Source organism: Benincasa hispida, chromosome 1 (genome assembly GCF_009727055.1).
Source record: "Benincasa hispida cultivar B227 chromosome 1, ASM972705v1, whole genome shotgun sequence".
Classification (NCBI taxonomy): domain Eukaryota; kingdom Viridiplantae; phylum Streptophyta; class Magnoliopsida; order Cucurbitales; family Cucurbitaceae; genus Benincasa; species Benincasa hispida.
This window is the reverse complement of record NC_052349.1, coordinates 5774227-5791151: the sequence shown is the minus strand read 5'-3', so window position 1 is coordinate 5791151 and position 16925 is coordinate 5774227. Positions and strand designations below refer to the sequence as shown.

Here is a 16925-nt window from a genome sequence, read left to right as displayed (position 1 = left end):
TCTCTCTCATTTTTTTTTTATATATATATATATATACACACACTTGAGACCGGATAAAAAGTTAGTTATTATAATCTTAAATTATTATAGTTGGATTATAATATTTTGTGTTTGGGATATAGATTATTTTAGCTTAGATTAAAATATCATGTATTTGAGAATGAAATAGTTAATATTGTAGTAAATAAAAAAAAATAATAGTGAATGTAAAACAGTAAAAACTATAGAAATAGTACGATGGCTAGTTGGGGATTACACAATAGTACTTACTGTGGCAAAAAGGGATTATTATTAGTCTTAGATAGTCGTTGTCCCAAATGCTCGCTTAAATCTCAAATTACACATTAAAACCGAATAAATCAAGATTTTCTTCCTCATATTCTAAATTTCTAAATTCCAAAACTTCTCTTTTAACAAATAAAATATAAATAAAGTGATTGTTTCTCCAATCGTGTCAATTTTGGCTGTAAAAACCCAAAATTTTAGGAGAAAAAGATCTAAATAATTTATGATAATTGATTCTAATTTGTCCAATTATAGATGTTACATGTTGGTTCCATTCTACGAGTGCATTGGGTTAGTGGAAGTTAACTAAATCTAAAAAACGCCGATAGAAAAAGTAGGGTTAGTGGGAGGCCCAAATGAAAAATGGTCACATGTAGAAAAGTAATGGAAAGTGGTCTTCTGCTGACATCATCCATGTATGATTTTATCGCTTTGCCCCTGAAATGTACCCCGCGCGCCTACTAACTCGATCCCCGATTACTCGTCACTCGATCCTCATTTGTTCATCACACGATCCTCGATGTACGGTCACTCGATACCCAGATGCATGGTAACGAAATATGACTGCAATAGACACGTGTGTACTCGATCATAGCCACATCATACTCGATACTCGATTAATGTCTACTCGATCATTTTGAACTTTTTTTAATTCTTAAGCTATTTGAAGTCCATTCTTTCACCACTTCAACTTGTTTCTTAGATTATTCTCTCTCATCTTCCGATTTTATATCACTCGACAACTGCACCTCTACACGCGAAACTCTCTCGATTCTCTCTACATCAGGTAATATTATTCTCTTTGTTTATATTTTGGCATCATTCGTCTCTTTGTTTTTTATATTTTGGTACCATGTTCCTTGACATGTACTTGCATGTTCCTTGATACGATTTTTATTTATGTTTTCATATCTTGCATGTTTGGTTAGATCTCAAACTTTTTCGTTTCGATTTTCACATTTTTGGTATTTCAGACCGTTTAAAGTTTAGGGTTTGAGTAGGATAAGTCATGAAGGTGGAAACTCAAACTGAATACTCAATAACAACCATCTAGTCACATGTAATGTAGCGAGCAAGAGACACGATGCAACATGTAGAGACACGATGTAGCATGTATCATGTATTTGGTATCGAGCAATTGTGTATCATGTATCGTATATCAAGTATCGAGTATCGTGCATCGTGCATCGAGTATTGAGTATTGAACATAATGTTGTGCAATATGGCTAGACAATTTAAGATTCCTCCCCATAATCGTTCTCCAGGCCAAGAGATCAACCTATCCTTTCACATTGGGACAACTAACAAGATTATGAAAGATAAGCTTACTCCTACTCAACTTGCCTTCTTCAAGAAGACGGTATTTAGGTGGTTCATGGACATGGACATTATCTTCAACAGCTCATTGGTCCACTACATTCTATTGAGAGAGGTTGTAAACGATATGAAGGATGCAACAACCTTCGATTTGAATGGTATGATTGTTACATTCTCCAAAGAAGACTTCCTGTTGGTGACGGGATTGTGGCGGCATCTAATCCAACAATTGTGAGGAGGGTAAAGTACTTAGATCACTGCGTAGTAGGTATTTCAAGAATGATTGCGGGAGACATTCACTTTGGTACCTTAGAGACAGTGTACGAGGAGACGGAGTTTGAGAACGACATGGATGCTGTGAAGATGAAATTGGTCTATTACACTGAATTGTGTATGATGGGAGGGAGAAGACGAAGGCCAATATACAAGACATTATTAATTGACGTGGATGATTTGGATTACTTTAATTCCATGGATTGGAGAAACGTGCTATGGGAGAGGATGTTACTTGGACTGCAAAGAGGATTAAGTGGCAAGGCAGAATATTGTCAAATACAACCTACCTGGGTTTCCTCATGCATTCCACATAATATTCATTCATTGGTCATACGATATCTACTTATTTTAGTTACAATATGACTTACTATTTATTCTTGTTTTATAATCGTTTATGCATTATGGTAGGTGTGGGTATACGAGATCATATCAATGGTTGTCGAAAAAGTTACAACCCGACTGAGTAGACACGTCGTACCTCGATCCCCGAGGTAGGAGTGTACATACTCACTGCTGACCAAAACAATACAGCGAGACATGTTTGAGTCCAACGAGATTAGTGTATTACATCAATGTTTACTTGGATTTAAGGTGAATGTCACATATAACTAATAAATTATTCGTTGTTTTGACAGACAAGGATTACACCCACACCATTAATCATGTCGGATAGGGAGAAGCGGTATAGGGACACTAGGGTAGATGAACGGCCCGTATACGGGCGCATTGATGCTGAGACAAGCTCGCCAGAGACACATAGATCACACTACGATAAAGATGCTCATAGTCACTAGACTCAAAATCACGAGCACACAAGGCATAACTTGATGAGCTTCAGTCTCACGAGCTCCCTGCTGACGAGCATGTGTCCCCGATTGAGGAGCAAGTGTCGCCTCGGTCGAATACATCCCATTCAGACCCCACGAGAGGTGTGGACATTCATACATAACTCTATGACATAGACCAGAGGAGTGTCTATGATGGAGCTTAAATTAGACGATGTGCAGTCAGACTTGAAAGATGTGAAGTCTGACTTAAGTGTCTTTCAGGCCGACGTACAACAAGTCACTAGTTTACTGCGATCCTTATGTCAGGTAAGTAATATTATATTGAACTTTTCCTAATGTAAATATATAACATATAGTGCTTGACCTAATGTACTTCATAAACGATGTAGGGTTTAGGCGTGGATTCCACCGAGATTAGTGACCCCATTTCTCCACCATCCACTGAGTCCCTTGACCCCGTTCTTCCACCTTCCATTGAGACTAATGTCCCCATTCCTTTACCTTCCACCGAGTCCCATGACCCCATCCCTCCACCATCTACCGAGTCTATTAACCCTATCCATCGACCATCTACAAAGTTCATTGACCCCATCCATCCACCATCCACTGAGCCCATTGACCTCATCCCTCCACATTCCACCGAATCTAGTGGTCGTATCTCTACACCCTCCACAGAGTCTATTGACCCCATGTATCCACTTTCCACTATATCTAGTGACCACATCCCTCCACCCATCCTCCCCATCGTTATAGTATCCACCGCTCTCCCCGAGATACCACATCTTTCTATGTTACTTCCCGAGATACCACCACCCTTTCCTCCACTGACACTACTGCATCCCGAGTTGCTTCCACCACAGGCGTTAAAGAAGTTTAGGATTAAGGTCGAGCCCAAGGTGAAGGTTGAAAATCTTTTCATTGATGCCCCATTAGGTAACCATTTGGTTTTTTTTTTTTTTTTTTTTTTTTTTTTTTTTTTTTTTTGGAAAATTAAGCCTATTTCATGCACATCTTTTACAATGACTTGCATCTTTCTTTAGTAAAATGGTTAAATTCTTAGTCAAATTCCAAAAACAAAATAACTTTTGAAAGTTACTTTTTTAGTTCTCAAAACTTTGCTTGGTTTTTTAAACCATTAGTAAAAAATAGATAATAAAGCAAGACATTTGAAGATGAAAATAGTGTCCATATGCGTAATTTTTAAAAACAAAATGGTTACTAAACGAGGCATCAACAATTTAGTGAAGCTCTTTAACGTATAATGATTAAGCCCTTTGTAATTTTGAATTTATAACATTTATTAATTAAATTCAATGAATATTCAATCAAATTTAAGTTATATCTTAAAATTTTGTCATAAAAAATTTCAGTTTACATGCATACGTCTCTTTCAACTAGTATGAAATAAATGTTGATATATTATATAAGAGTTTTTTCATAAGTCAATAAAAAAGAATGTGCACTTCTCAAATATTTAGTAGGAATTCAATCATCTTAAGAGTGAAACATAAATATTGATCTATTAGATGTGAAAATAGTTAAAGAAGTTGACTTTTTTTTTCAAATATTTTTTGGATTCTTTGTTTTATATTATGTAAAATTTTATTTGTTTTTTTTAGAATAACATGGATATTCTTAATTAAAAAAATCTATGCCATTATTTAGTTTTTTCAAAAAAAAAAAAGCTTATTATGATAGAGAATACATATGAAATTATGAAGTAAAAAAATATGTAGAAACTAAAGAATTATGTGGATATTGTATACAATTTTTTCTTAAGTACAAGAAAGGAAAAGAAAAGGAAGAAATAATTTAGCAATCCGACCATATATAGTTATTAGAGATTAAGAAATATTTATTAATAGAATATAATTATTTAATTAAGGATAATTGGAATGGTTGTTTTTTTTTTTTTAAAAAAAATAATAATTTGTAGATTCTCTATTTTTTTTTTTTTTTATGAAACATCTATTTTTTTAAAAAAAATATGGATAATATCATATTTTTAAACAAATAAATTCTATTAATGTTTTTCAAATGTGTTTTAGATTATTAGTTTAAAATTTTGTAAACTGCTTTTTTTATAAATAAAAAAACACTTTTCATATATTTTTGGAACCAACATAATCTAAATGTAGTTTTTTTTCCCTAAATACTTCTTTAGAATTACTATTGTAAATTACTTTTTCTTTTTCGAAAAATAAATTATCACACACAAAAATGGTGATTAGATTTGGAAGAACTCAATCATTTTATAAAAAGCCATAAATCACTAATTTGCAAATTTTCAATATGAAACATTTTGCAGGGAAGGTTATTTGCCTATCCCAAATTTTCTCTTAAAAGTAATTCCAACCAAAATAAACAACTTAAGATTATTGTTTTGGAATTCAACACTTTTTCTTAAAATATAATTAATAATCATAATTATAAAAACACGCGTTTAGTAACGATTTGCATATATTTACAAATCTATATCCCTGCACAACAATTTTAATACATATATATATATATATATATCAAAATACGAATCTTAACAAATTAATATGGATATCTTATTATAGTAGTCCCTTGCGAAGGCCAACAAAATCATATCCAACTATATTGATCTTCACCTTTTTGAAAAAAAAAAAAAGGCTAAAATAAAAATACAAAAGCATGGATGTATGAACACAAAAGAAAATAACAATAATTCAACACTTTACAAAATATTTATTGCCTCCTAACGCATGCAAAATATAAGTCACAAAAATCATGCAATTAATCAAAGTAAAAATTCCACTACCATTAATATATTCTCCAAAAAGTAATTAAAAAAACATAGAATTGTCGTTTTAGAATTTAACCTTAATTTTTTTTTTATTAAATTCACTACCATTAATAGTTTCTTCAAAAAGTAATTCGAAAAAAAAAAAATAAAAGAGATTAAAAAAAACCTGAAACCACGTTTTGGAATTCAACATTAACTTTTCAATTGACACTAACTATATCAATGGTCACCTAGATTTTAGAATCTCTACGTACTCCTGTTGAATTTTAATTTTGATCTCTGATAATTTGTAAATAAAATTCTTCAAAGACTTGAATAAATACATACGAACAAGTCATGGTGATTATCATTGAAGGGTTGGAAACTCTTTACAGATGGGTGTTAGAGAAAAGTTTGAGATTTATTGGTCAATTTTTACCTTCCAATTAATTTTTACTAATTAACCCACTAATTTTAAAAGTTAAAAGAAAGAAGGTAAAGAAATAATAATAAAGTTAAAATGGTAACAATAATCTAAATTTGAAATATATAATTTTTTATATGCTTAAAGGCCAAAAATGATTTCGTTATAATTTTTTTTAAAAAAAACATAAATTATGGTAGTCAATACGAACATAACTCAATTACAAATACCTGGATTAAGGGTGTGATCTTCATATTTGATGTTGTATTCCTGGTCTCTCAGTCATAAAACCTAAATCCTTTACTCTGAACATATAACATACTAACATTGATCATTATCGTATTCAAAGCAAAATAAAAAGGTTTTAGAGCAACGAATAATTAAAACATTGTCAAGAATGGAGTTTAGGGTTTAGGGTTTGAATTACCATGTCATTGATTTTTATAAAAAGCGGATGATTGGAGATAAGGAAATAGAAAGCCCGGGCAAGCAAGGAATTCATATAAAGAGGAAGCAGAGAGGAAGATAGAGCAATCATCTCCTGGCAATCCTCCGACAGAAAGGTCTTTCAGAGAAGCTCACAATCGGCGGCGGATTTGAACGGCAACGACACTCCAACCAATCGGCGAACATCCTTCGGTGAAGTGAAAAATGTGACTAAATGTGACTGAAGCATTCCACCGAGAGATTCTCCATCCCCTGTTTGCTTTTATTTTATTAGTTTCGCCACTAATGAATTTCTTCAATTTAATTTTCTTGGGTTGAATTAGAGGATTTTTACAGATTTAAAAGAATGATCCAAAACAAAGTATTTTGAACTAAAATGAGTATAGCTCAATTGACATAATATTTTTACTATAAACTTCGAAGTCATAGATTTGATTCTCTCAACTCACCTATTAAAAAAAACAAAAAACAAAATAAAGTATTTTGAAAATATTTAGGAAAAATATATATATATATTTTTTACTAATTGTGTGGAAAACCTTTTGATTTTTTTTAATCATCGTTGAGACGTGTCTCCAATAAAAAACAAAACAAAAAACAAAAAACAACTCATTTTTCTTAAATATTTGATTTTTTAGTATATAATGTACATCTAATTTGCCCCTTCTTTTGATTGCAAAATCTTTTCAAAATAAACTAAAAATCAACGGAAACTTTGAATTTAAATTTATTTCCTTCCCTTTTTTCTCTTTATCTATTTATAATGGGATAAATTACATTTTTTAGATTAAGATTTTATCCGGGCTAAGTTTCAAAATCTGTAAGTTTATCTATACTCTATGAAAAACAAAGCAAAACAAAGCCTCCAAATACACTAATATAATTAAATTTATTTTGATTATTTAATATGGTAAGAGCTAAAGTGTTGATATTATTAAATTTACTATAATTTATCTGCTTAAATTTTTTGATTCATTGGTAATTTAATACGGTATCAAAGTAGATTTGGAACGAACAATTATGAGTTATTCCACCCTTTCGTTTGAAGTAAACCACAAGTTTGAAGTAAACCACAAGAAAATAAAGGATGAGAATAAGAAAAAGAGGAAAAAGAAAAAAAGGAACAAAAAAAAGGTAGGTCAAAGTAAATGTTAGACAAAGATAGACAACATTAGCTATGAGAGGGGAAAAAAAATATATTAAATGGTTTTTTCATTTAATAATTTTAAAAATTCATAAAGATATTTCTATTATTTTTTTGTTTAAAAAAAGAGTTTGAATATTAAGAACCCCAATGCAACATAAACCAAGTTTCACGAACCAAATGTGTGCATATATTAAAAACCACTTATTTTGGTCACAAACTTTCACTCAAGTAATGATTTTATTAAACTTTTATTTATAACAATTTAGTTTCCATACTTTTAAGTTTACAATAATTTAGTCTATAACAGTGAAAAATTTTATCAAAATTAATTATCAATTTTGATTATGTAACGACTAATTATTCTTTATAATCTATAAACAAACTTATTCTCAATCAATTTATAAACTTTGTCAAATCTTAATAATATTTTCTTAATAGAGACTAAATCATTACAAGTTGAAAAGTACAAAGACAAAATAACTTTTAAAAAAACAATATGAATGGATTTTTTTACTGATGTCATGGACGAGTGAAGTTACGGATTTACCCTTCCTTCAAATTTCTTTCTTTCTTTTTTCTTTCTTTTTTTCTTTCTTATTCTCTGATGCAACCAACTTCGGTGAAACCGTGCACCAGCTCTGGTGAGTTAAGAGGAACAACTCTAGTGAGCAACTCTTGACCAACTTCAATGAAATCAGAATGCGAGAGAGAAGAGCGATCTATGACTAAAGAAAGGAAGTGATAGAGGAAAGGAAGCGAGAGCAAGATGAACTCTTTTCTGCATGTGTGAGTTTATTTTAGTAATTTCACCAAAATTTGATATCAATAAATAGTATTTTATTTATTAAAGAAAAATCATTTTTAAAAAAAGGGGACAAATTTCATTTTTCCTCTAAAATTCGGGTCATCCATCAAAAAATCCGAAATGATTTTTAACCCTACCTATATAATATAATATAATATAATATAAAAAGATGAAATGATTTTGATCACAAACTACAATCTTTAAGGCCCTTATCCATAAAACAAATTTGGGTGTCTCAAATGTGTATTTTGGTAGTAGCCGTCCTATAGCTAAGTAGAATGGAAGAATCGGAAGGCGATAGCAAGAAGCTTCCTGAAGTTTTGGTTCTAGGTTCTCCATGGTTATTCCCCGCTCTCGAATCCCAATTCTCAAGCCGATTCCATTTCCTCCGACCATCCCTTTCCGATCTCCCCCTTCTCCAATTCCTCTCTTCCTATGCCCAATCCATCCAAGCCTTGCTCATCCCCGGCGGCTTCCTCATCACCTCCGCCGTTCTCCATTGCCTCCCGGCGCTTAAGCTCGTCGTAACTACCAGCGCCGGCGTCGATCACCTCGATTTGCCGGAATTGCGCCGCCGTCAGATCGCCATTGCCTATGTTGCGGACTTGTACTCTGAAGATGTCGCTGATTTCGCCGTTGGATTACTGATTGACGTTCTCATGAAGGTCTCGGCGGGAGATCGGTTCCTTAGGCTAGGGTTTCCGTCTACCAAAGGGGATTTTCCCTCCCTCCGATCAAAGGTACTATGGATTATTATTATTGTTATTATACCTTCCTATTCTAATTGAAAATTACTCCTTCTGTTTCACTACACAGTCTCACTCGTTAAAAAACATTTTTCATCTATAATAGTAAAAAAAAAACGTTAGTATGCAGTGATTTATTCTCTATACTTTAAATTTTGTAATAATTTAATTATTGTACGAAACAATTTAGTCTTTAACGAAAAAAAATTAATCAAAATTATATGTCAATTTTTAATATTTTAAGAAGTAAATCCTGTATTTTATAAAAAATATTAACTCTCTAATTAGTTCAACGGTTTATTTATGTATGAAATCTCATCAAACTTTAACATTAGTTTCTATAATAGAGACTAAATCCATAAATTTTAAAGTTTAAGGACTAGATTGTTATAATAAAGTTCAAAGACTAAATCATTACAAAATTGAAAGTATAGAATCGTTATAATTTAAAGTTTAGGACTAAATTGTTACTTATACGAAAGTTTAGGGACTAAAAGTGATTTTTAATTATAATAATTAGAAAAAACAAGGAAAATACCTTTTTGATCCCCATATTTTGAGTTTAGTTTCTATTTGGTTCCTAAGTTTCAAAATGTTATACATTTAGTCCCTAAGTTTTGAGTTTGATTTCAATTTAATCTTTAGTTTCAAAACGTTGCAATTTTACCTTTGAAATTTGAGTTTTGTTTGAATACTCATTCTTCGTCTTTAATATTGATGTATGTTAATAAATTTAAAATGATTAATATAATTATAAATAATTAAGTTTCACTATTTTTCATCACTTTTAAGATTAAAATCAAAATTTCACTTCATAATTATTTTTAATTAATTAAGAGACATTGACGTCAATAATTGAAAATGAGTATCGGATGAAAAATTGAGGTTGGAAATGTAAATTTCATAAATCGAAGGACCAAATTGAAACAAAATTCAAATCTTAAGATTGTAATATTTTGAAACTTAGGGAGTAGATTGAAATTAAACTCAAAATAAGGACTAAATGTGTAACATGTTGAAACTTAGGGACTACATAGAAACTAGATCCAAAATCTAAAACCAAATATGTATTTTTTCCCAAAAAAAAAATACCCATAACCTTTGATTTATTAACTTTTATTATGTAACATGATAGATTTTTGCTTAGATTTCGAGCAAGGATTGAAATATCAGTGGATAAGTAGCGGTCGGGATTGTTTTTTATTTATTTATTTTTTACATTCATAAAACATATAAAAGATATCATCTGAAAGATTACAACCAAAATCTATAAATTTAATTTCATAGTAAAAACAACCTGACTTGGTTATAATTTAAATAATTTTTATAAATTCTTTTTTCTAGTACAAGGAGATCAAACCTTCCACATGTGGAGGAACTACTTAGTTTTCAAGTCCTTGTAGTTTAAATATTATTCCATCTTAGTGGTTCTTTCTAATTATGGAAGGACAAAATTTAGACTGATTAAGAAATTTAAAGTACATATAAAAAATGGTATTATAACCCAATTATTTTGTCAACAATTTGTTTAATGCATAAAAAGGGTTTTAATTAAAATAATTGGATCTTCCTCAAAGTGATCTTCACCCTCTAAAAAGGGATTCGACACTGATTTTTGGTTTTTAAATCTAAAGTGATTTAAAAAGTTAGTCCAGTATTTAGATCATGTTTAAACTTTATTAAGGGAAAATAAATTTAGAAACAATAATTTTAAATTTACTGCCAACGCACAACAGTGTAAACATGAAACATGACATTATTATTATTTTTTTTTTCTCGAATCTCTTATGTTCAAATTTCTTGTTTAGAGGAGTTGTAGTTGAATTTGGATGATGAATTTCACAATTGAAAATTTCAACATTTTGCAGCTAAGTGGCAAAAGAATTGGTATAGTTGGATTGGGGCAAATAGGGTCTAAAGTTGCCAAAAGACTGGAGGGATTTGAGTGCAAAATCTCATACAACTCAAGGACTAAAAAGCCATTAGTTCCATACTCCTACTATTCCAATGTATATGAACTTGCAAGCAACTGTGACGGCCTTGTAATTTGTTGTGGGATAACGAAAGAAACTCGACATATGATCAACAAGGAGGTGATGGTTGCACTGGGAAAAGATGGAGTGATAATCAACATCGGTCGAGGGGCGATCATCGACGAGAAGGCGATGGTTGAATGTTTGATTAAGGGGGAGATTGGGGGAGTTGGACTAGATGTGTTTGAGAATGAACCTGAAATTCCTGAAGAGCTCTTTAGTCTTGATAATGTTGTATTATCACCACATGTTGCTGTTATGACACATGAAACTTTAGTGGATTTGTCTAAGTTGGTGGTGGACAACTTGGAGGCATTCTTCTCAAACAAACCTTTGGTATCTCTGTTTCCTAATTAACATACTCTTTTGAAATGTTTCATTTCCAACCCTTCTACTTTGACATTGATCTCAAAAATACTCTTGAGATTAAAGGAAATGAATTCTTAAAGTGGAAGTGATTGATCATCTTTTTGCCCAGATGTGTTACAGAAATGTTATTTTTAAGCATGCTTTAGACTAAAATACAGGAAAAAACAGCACACACTCTTGAAGACTTTTCTTGAAATTTCTCCTTGTCTTGATCTACGTCACGAACAACACAAAACTTTTCCTCAAATCAAACACCATGACAAGTGTTTCCCTGCTATGCTATTCTCTAGCAAGAGTTTGACTCGTGAGAACCTTTTAAAAGAAAGAGAGGGAATGTTACAGAGAAGAATTTCTCGATATTTTTTTGCTCGAGAGATTGAGAATAGTCTCTATATTTATAAATACTTGAGGGAAGTATTCTTCCCAATAGCCCACTGCCTATTTATAGGGAAGTTATTTATTATTGTAATAATAAATAATAAATAATAATTTAATTTAATTTAATTTAAAATAAAATTAATTAATTAATTAATCAAATAACTCATATTTCTCACCTTATTATTTGCATCAACTCTCTCAATTACTCTGCTCCTATAATAATTACCAACTCAACTCTGCGCACCAAACGTCCCTTAGTAATTGATATGTGAAAATTGATTTCGTGAATGATGTTGTAAATGATTTCAACAATATTTGTTGAGTTTGTAATGAACACAATGATATTAACTTTTAATTTTCTAATTTTTGTATTCACTGTCACATCAATTTATATCCCTTTTAGTATGGGGGAAAACCATCTTCCAAGTATCTTTTTGAGTCATAAAATTTGAAAATCTAAAAAAATATTTAAAACCAGACCTTTCTTTTGTGTATTTTGTATAATTAAATGTGACTGAGGGAGGTTGAAGGAAGGTAGTTTACTGAAAACCATTAAATATGACCTCATTTAATAACTATTTATATCCTGTTTTATAGAAATTTTTGTTTGCTTTCATAAAACTTATTTCTCAAATAGTTATCAAACAATGTCCAAGTTTGCAAGATAATGAATTTCAAACTCTTATATATTATCAGTCCTTGAAAATGTCTAACAAATCTATTAACTTGAGGGGAGGGTGGTCGTAGTTCCATACTTCTATCAAATAAACCTAACTTCTCTTATGGTTTTTGCTATTTTTCTTTACTTAGAAAAATGATTGATATCAAAGAGAGTTTCAGTCCTGTGTCCAGTAAATCAACTAGTTCACTCGCAGCAACTTGGGTAGTTGGCTTTGCTATCGAGAGATACCATTCTATGCACTCTTTCACAACGTCCATAAATGAAATGCCATCACGTTGTCTCCTCAACTAATTACCAAAGTATGATAATGGGACATTTCCATCAACATTTCCCTATCTGATGATTATTATGCTTTTGATTTCTTCCAAAAGCTCTTGGATGGAGTTTCCATAATCGTAAAATAATTGACAAAATATATCAAAAGTATCGTGGACATGATAGTACTATTAAGGGTGTTATTTGATCACCTGGATTGAAGGTGGGAATAATATCTACATTCTATTATTCTCAGTGTGTTGGTCCCTTGCTTCAATCATGTAACATATGCTCCCGCTCTCTTTATCCAGAGCAATACCCTGATTCAAATCAATCAATCAATCACAAAACCAAAATTAAGATCCAATTTCCACAACAGAAAGAAGAAGAGGAGGAGGAGGATATCCAAGAGCAAACCATGGAATTGAACCCCATGAGTTCAAAGCTACGAAAGAGGAAGATAGAAATGGTACAAAGGTGTGAATTGTGATTGAATCCAAAAACAATGTTCCAAATTAGAAGCGGAAGACAAACAAGAAGAAAAGAATAGGAACGATTAAATACTGCTTAATGCCGAATTTGATTTTCAGAGAGACGAAGTAGAGAGCCTTCTCCAATCTTGGTTTAGTTTAAAGCAAATTTCAAGTTTTTCTAAACCTATTAATATTTAAAATATGTTATCTGTTATGTAGTTCCCCAGAACATAAAATCATATTACTTACAAATAATCTTGTCCAAATGGGTGGCCTAACCTCACTCTACAGCTCACTAACATCTTGAGTGTAGACACTTTAGTTTGAGTTCGTTTTCAACACTACTTTATCACCTTTTGTACACGTGTCAGATACTCATAAATACAAGATGTATGTGTTCAATAAAAATTATCTAGTATTAAAGGAGTATAGATACCCACTGTCTGTCATGTCAGCATCATTTAAAAAATGTTGTGGGGTTCACTAACATTAACGAATCATTATAAAGACAACCACCATAAGGAATACAAGAATTTTCCCTCCAACAAAATTAAATATAAATTTCTTTTGTTTAAGTTCTTAATTCAACAGAAAATTCGTTTGGATGTATCTGGACTATTTTTACATAATTTTTTTTTTTTTATCATGAATAGTAAACTATAACAAACATTTAGCATGAGAATCGTCAAAATGTAATAATATATATTAAAAATGTTTGTTATAACAAACTTGTCGATGTTGTGTTTGAGTTCTAAATTTCTAATCATTGTTAGAAATTAGTGTGTTACCGTGTCCAAATGTTGTGTCCATCTCTCATTATTGTACTCGTGCTTCCTAGTTAATATACATCCTGTGAAAATTAGATTTCAAAGAAAGAGATCTCACTCTCAGCACCAAATAGGAAAATCATTAACATTCAAGTAGCCATTACTCATGAAGGATTTCCCAGAAACATCCCAAATGAAGTTATGGCAGAGATTTTTTTTTACAGAATAAAACTACTGTTAACATCTTTAATAAAACTATGCATCGATCTCAGTTCATGCTAATATGTCAAATTGTCAGATGAAATCCACATTTTTCTTAAGGAAAAAGATAGGCCAGCGCTAATCTCACGCCAAAAAGAAAAGGGGGAGATTTTTATCAGAATAAAACGTACCTGGGCCTGTGCCTATATTGAGATGTTAACCTCCCCCATGACTTTAGCAGCATCCTCTGGAAAAACGGGATTGATGTAGCAACCAGTTCCAAGTTCAAACCCCCCTACACCAGAAAGCTGAGGAACAATCTGAAAAAACCAGTGGCTGTAAGCTAAGTCCGAATCCAAAGCCTGCAAGGGAGAAGTGTGAATCATGAAGTTGAATGGCGGTTTGTTCAGCTGCAGAGACATCTTCATGAGTGTCACTTTCAATAGCCCTCCAAGATCAACAGCCTGCACTGCACATAAATCACACACCATCATATTTCGTTGTGCCCATCAAATGAATGTAATGATTTGAATAAAGTTAAAATTACACGTTTGATCCTTGAAGATTTAGAATTGTGTCTATTTAGTCTATGTAGTTTAAATGTTTTTCACATCTTAAGGGTTCGTATCAATCTACTACGAATAAAGTTAAAATTACATGTTTGGTCCTTGAAGTTTTAGATTGTGTCTATATTGACGACTAGGGTCAAATGTTTTTCACATCATTTTGAACTCTTAAAGGGGAACATCCAAATCCACTACTCTTAAAATTTTGTGACTAGTAAGTCCTACCATTAGCTCTTTTTAATGTTTAGGAAATGTTCGGGCATTTGACGATGTCATTAAAATTATGAAATTAATAAATGAATCTTATTGGACATAATCTAATTCAGAGCCAAACTTATATAGTTTAACTATTGATTTACCGTCTCCTGGTCCAGCTCATGAAAATGAGGAACATGGTCACGAGGAACGATCCAGAGCTCAAAAGGAAACGAAGCTGCATAAGGAACAACTGAAATGAAATGGACTGATTCATCAACCAAAAGGTCCTTTGTAGGAACATGACAAATGCTACATTTTCCCGTCTGATTGAAATACTGCTTCATACTATCAAGTCGAGTAGAAACAGAGGGAGGAATGACGGGAAGACCCACCATCTGACTATGGGAGTGCGTCATTGATGCTCCAGCTGAGGCACCGTGGTTCTTGAACACCTATCGAATCAACAGAACGAAAACAGATAACAATTCAGAATCCTAATGCACCCCACGTGTTCGACGAAATGCAAATGGCACAGCGCAGAAAAAACCACATGGAAAAATCATCTCAAAAATCCCAATAACGAGCATTATACAGAGAAGAATGACCTGAACATATTTGATGCTGTCATCGCCTGCGAGCTGCAGAATCCGCTTCTTGTAAGCAAGAAGAACCTGAGCGACGTCCTCGGGGGTCAAATCAGAGAGGTGAACTGAGTGAAGAGGGGACTCGATAATGACGTCGTGGAATCCATAGCCGTCCAAAAGGCAACCCCATAAGAGAGAATCGGAGCTAAGGGAAGTTGAAGAATCGAGACCCTTGTCCCTACTTAGAGCAGGATAGAGATTTTGAATGACGCGAACTTTCCAATCGGAGTTCTGAGGAGGAAATCGGAAGATCTCGGGAGCGCAGTGGTGCTCTTGGCCAATGCAGAAGGGGCATGTTTGGAGAGAGTCGGAAGAAGAAGGGGCTGGGGATTTTGATTTGAAATCGGAGGGCCGTTTAGCTCGGGCGGGTGAGAATATGACCCAACGATTCGTCACTGAGTCCTTGCGGAGTTCGGGACGGCGAGATTCAATCGGCGGCGCCATTTCCCTGAGAGATGTTCTTGGGAAAGTTTGGGCGGGAGATCTGTTCGTGAGCCTAGGGCTTTTCCCCTTCCAAACGGATTCTTCCTCCTGTGATTCATTTCGCTTCCCAGGCAATTACTTTTCAAATTGCCTTTACGTCTGATTCTTTCTTTTTCTTTCTTTTTAAAATATTGGCCATGTGTTTTGGTTATTTATCTGATTGCCCTTTTATTTTTATTTTTTATTTCTTAAAATTAAACTTATGAATACTACCTCTACTTTTAAATTTCTTATCTTGTTTTTTACTATCTAGATCTACTTTTCCATCGATGGTTTAAAAAATCAAGCCAAATTTTGAGGGGGAAAAATAGCTTTTAAAAAATTGTTTTTGTTTTTAAATTTGACTAAGAATTTAATTATTGTACTTAAGAAAGATGCAAACTATTGCAAGAGATGTGGATGAAATAGTCTTCATTTTCAAAAATATAAAAACAAAAAACCAAATGATTATCAAATGGGATCTTAATATTTATTTTTTGATTGTGGGTCAAACTTTTTAGGCCAAACACTTTTACCAATAGACACTTGCCAGCTCACAATTGATTGTGTACTCGAATGCAGTTGATGAATTTAGTGTAATAATAAATCAAATATTTGCGTATCGCAAACAATATTATTGGGTATCTTGTTTTTTTTTACTAATAGACAAATCAAATTACTTGCCTATTGATATATGTGCTAACCAATTAAACTGTGTATATGTGAAGACAACTCACTGAAATTACTACCACATATGTGTTTATTGCCGACACAAGTTGCACACTTTGAAGTTAAAGAATTTTGTTCCACTGCAAGCATCAACAAAATGCATTAGATAGGCCCATCAATTAGTTTCTTAATAAAATATTTAATATATATATATATATATATTAGATTCTCTTCCAGTTATTTT

The 16925-nt window shown here is 32.3% G+C and overlaps 2 protein-coding genes across 3 annotated transcripts; one reads left to right on the top strand and one right to left on the bottom strand.

Annotated features, from left to right (window-relative positions):
• The first annotated feature begins 8425 nt into the window (after window positions 1-8425).
• On the top strand, window positions 8426-11494 carry LOC120084891 (glyoxylate/hydroxypyruvate reductase HPR3-like). Its single transcript, XM_039040704.1, has 2 exons — window positions 8426-8978; window positions 10853-11494. The coding sequence occupies exons 1-2, from the start codon at window positions 8517-8519 to the stop codon at window positions 11372-11374; spliced, it is 984 nt and encodes a 327-aa protein (XP_038896632.1). The 5' UTR covers window positions 8426-8516; the 3' UTR covers window positions 11375-11494.
• A 1208-nt stretch (window positions 11495-12702) lies between these two features.
• LOC120084879 (ADP-glucose phosphorylase) lies at window positions 12703-16157 on the bottom strand. Of its 2 annotated transcripts, XR_005483775.1 has the most exons (5): window positions 15512-16157; window positions 15068-15358; window positions 14334-14606; window positions 13963-14024; window positions 12703-13021 (listed from the first exon to the last, which is right to left on the bottom strand). XR_005483775.1 is itself a non-coding variant. In XM_039040695.1 (4 exons), the coding sequence occupies exons 1-3, from the start codon at window positions 15992-15994 to the stop codon at window positions 14346-14348; spliced, it is 1035 nt and encodes a 344-aa protein (XP_038896623.1). In that variant the 5' UTR covers window positions 15995-16155; the 3' UTR covers window positions 12703-13021; window positions 14334-14345. The 2 variants fall into 2 exon arrangements, 1 of the variants encoding a protein (XP_038896623.1); XM_039040695.1 differs by lacking the exon at window positions 13963-14024 and having other exon boundaries at window positions 15512-16155.
• Window positions 16158-16925: the final 768 nt, after the last annotated feature.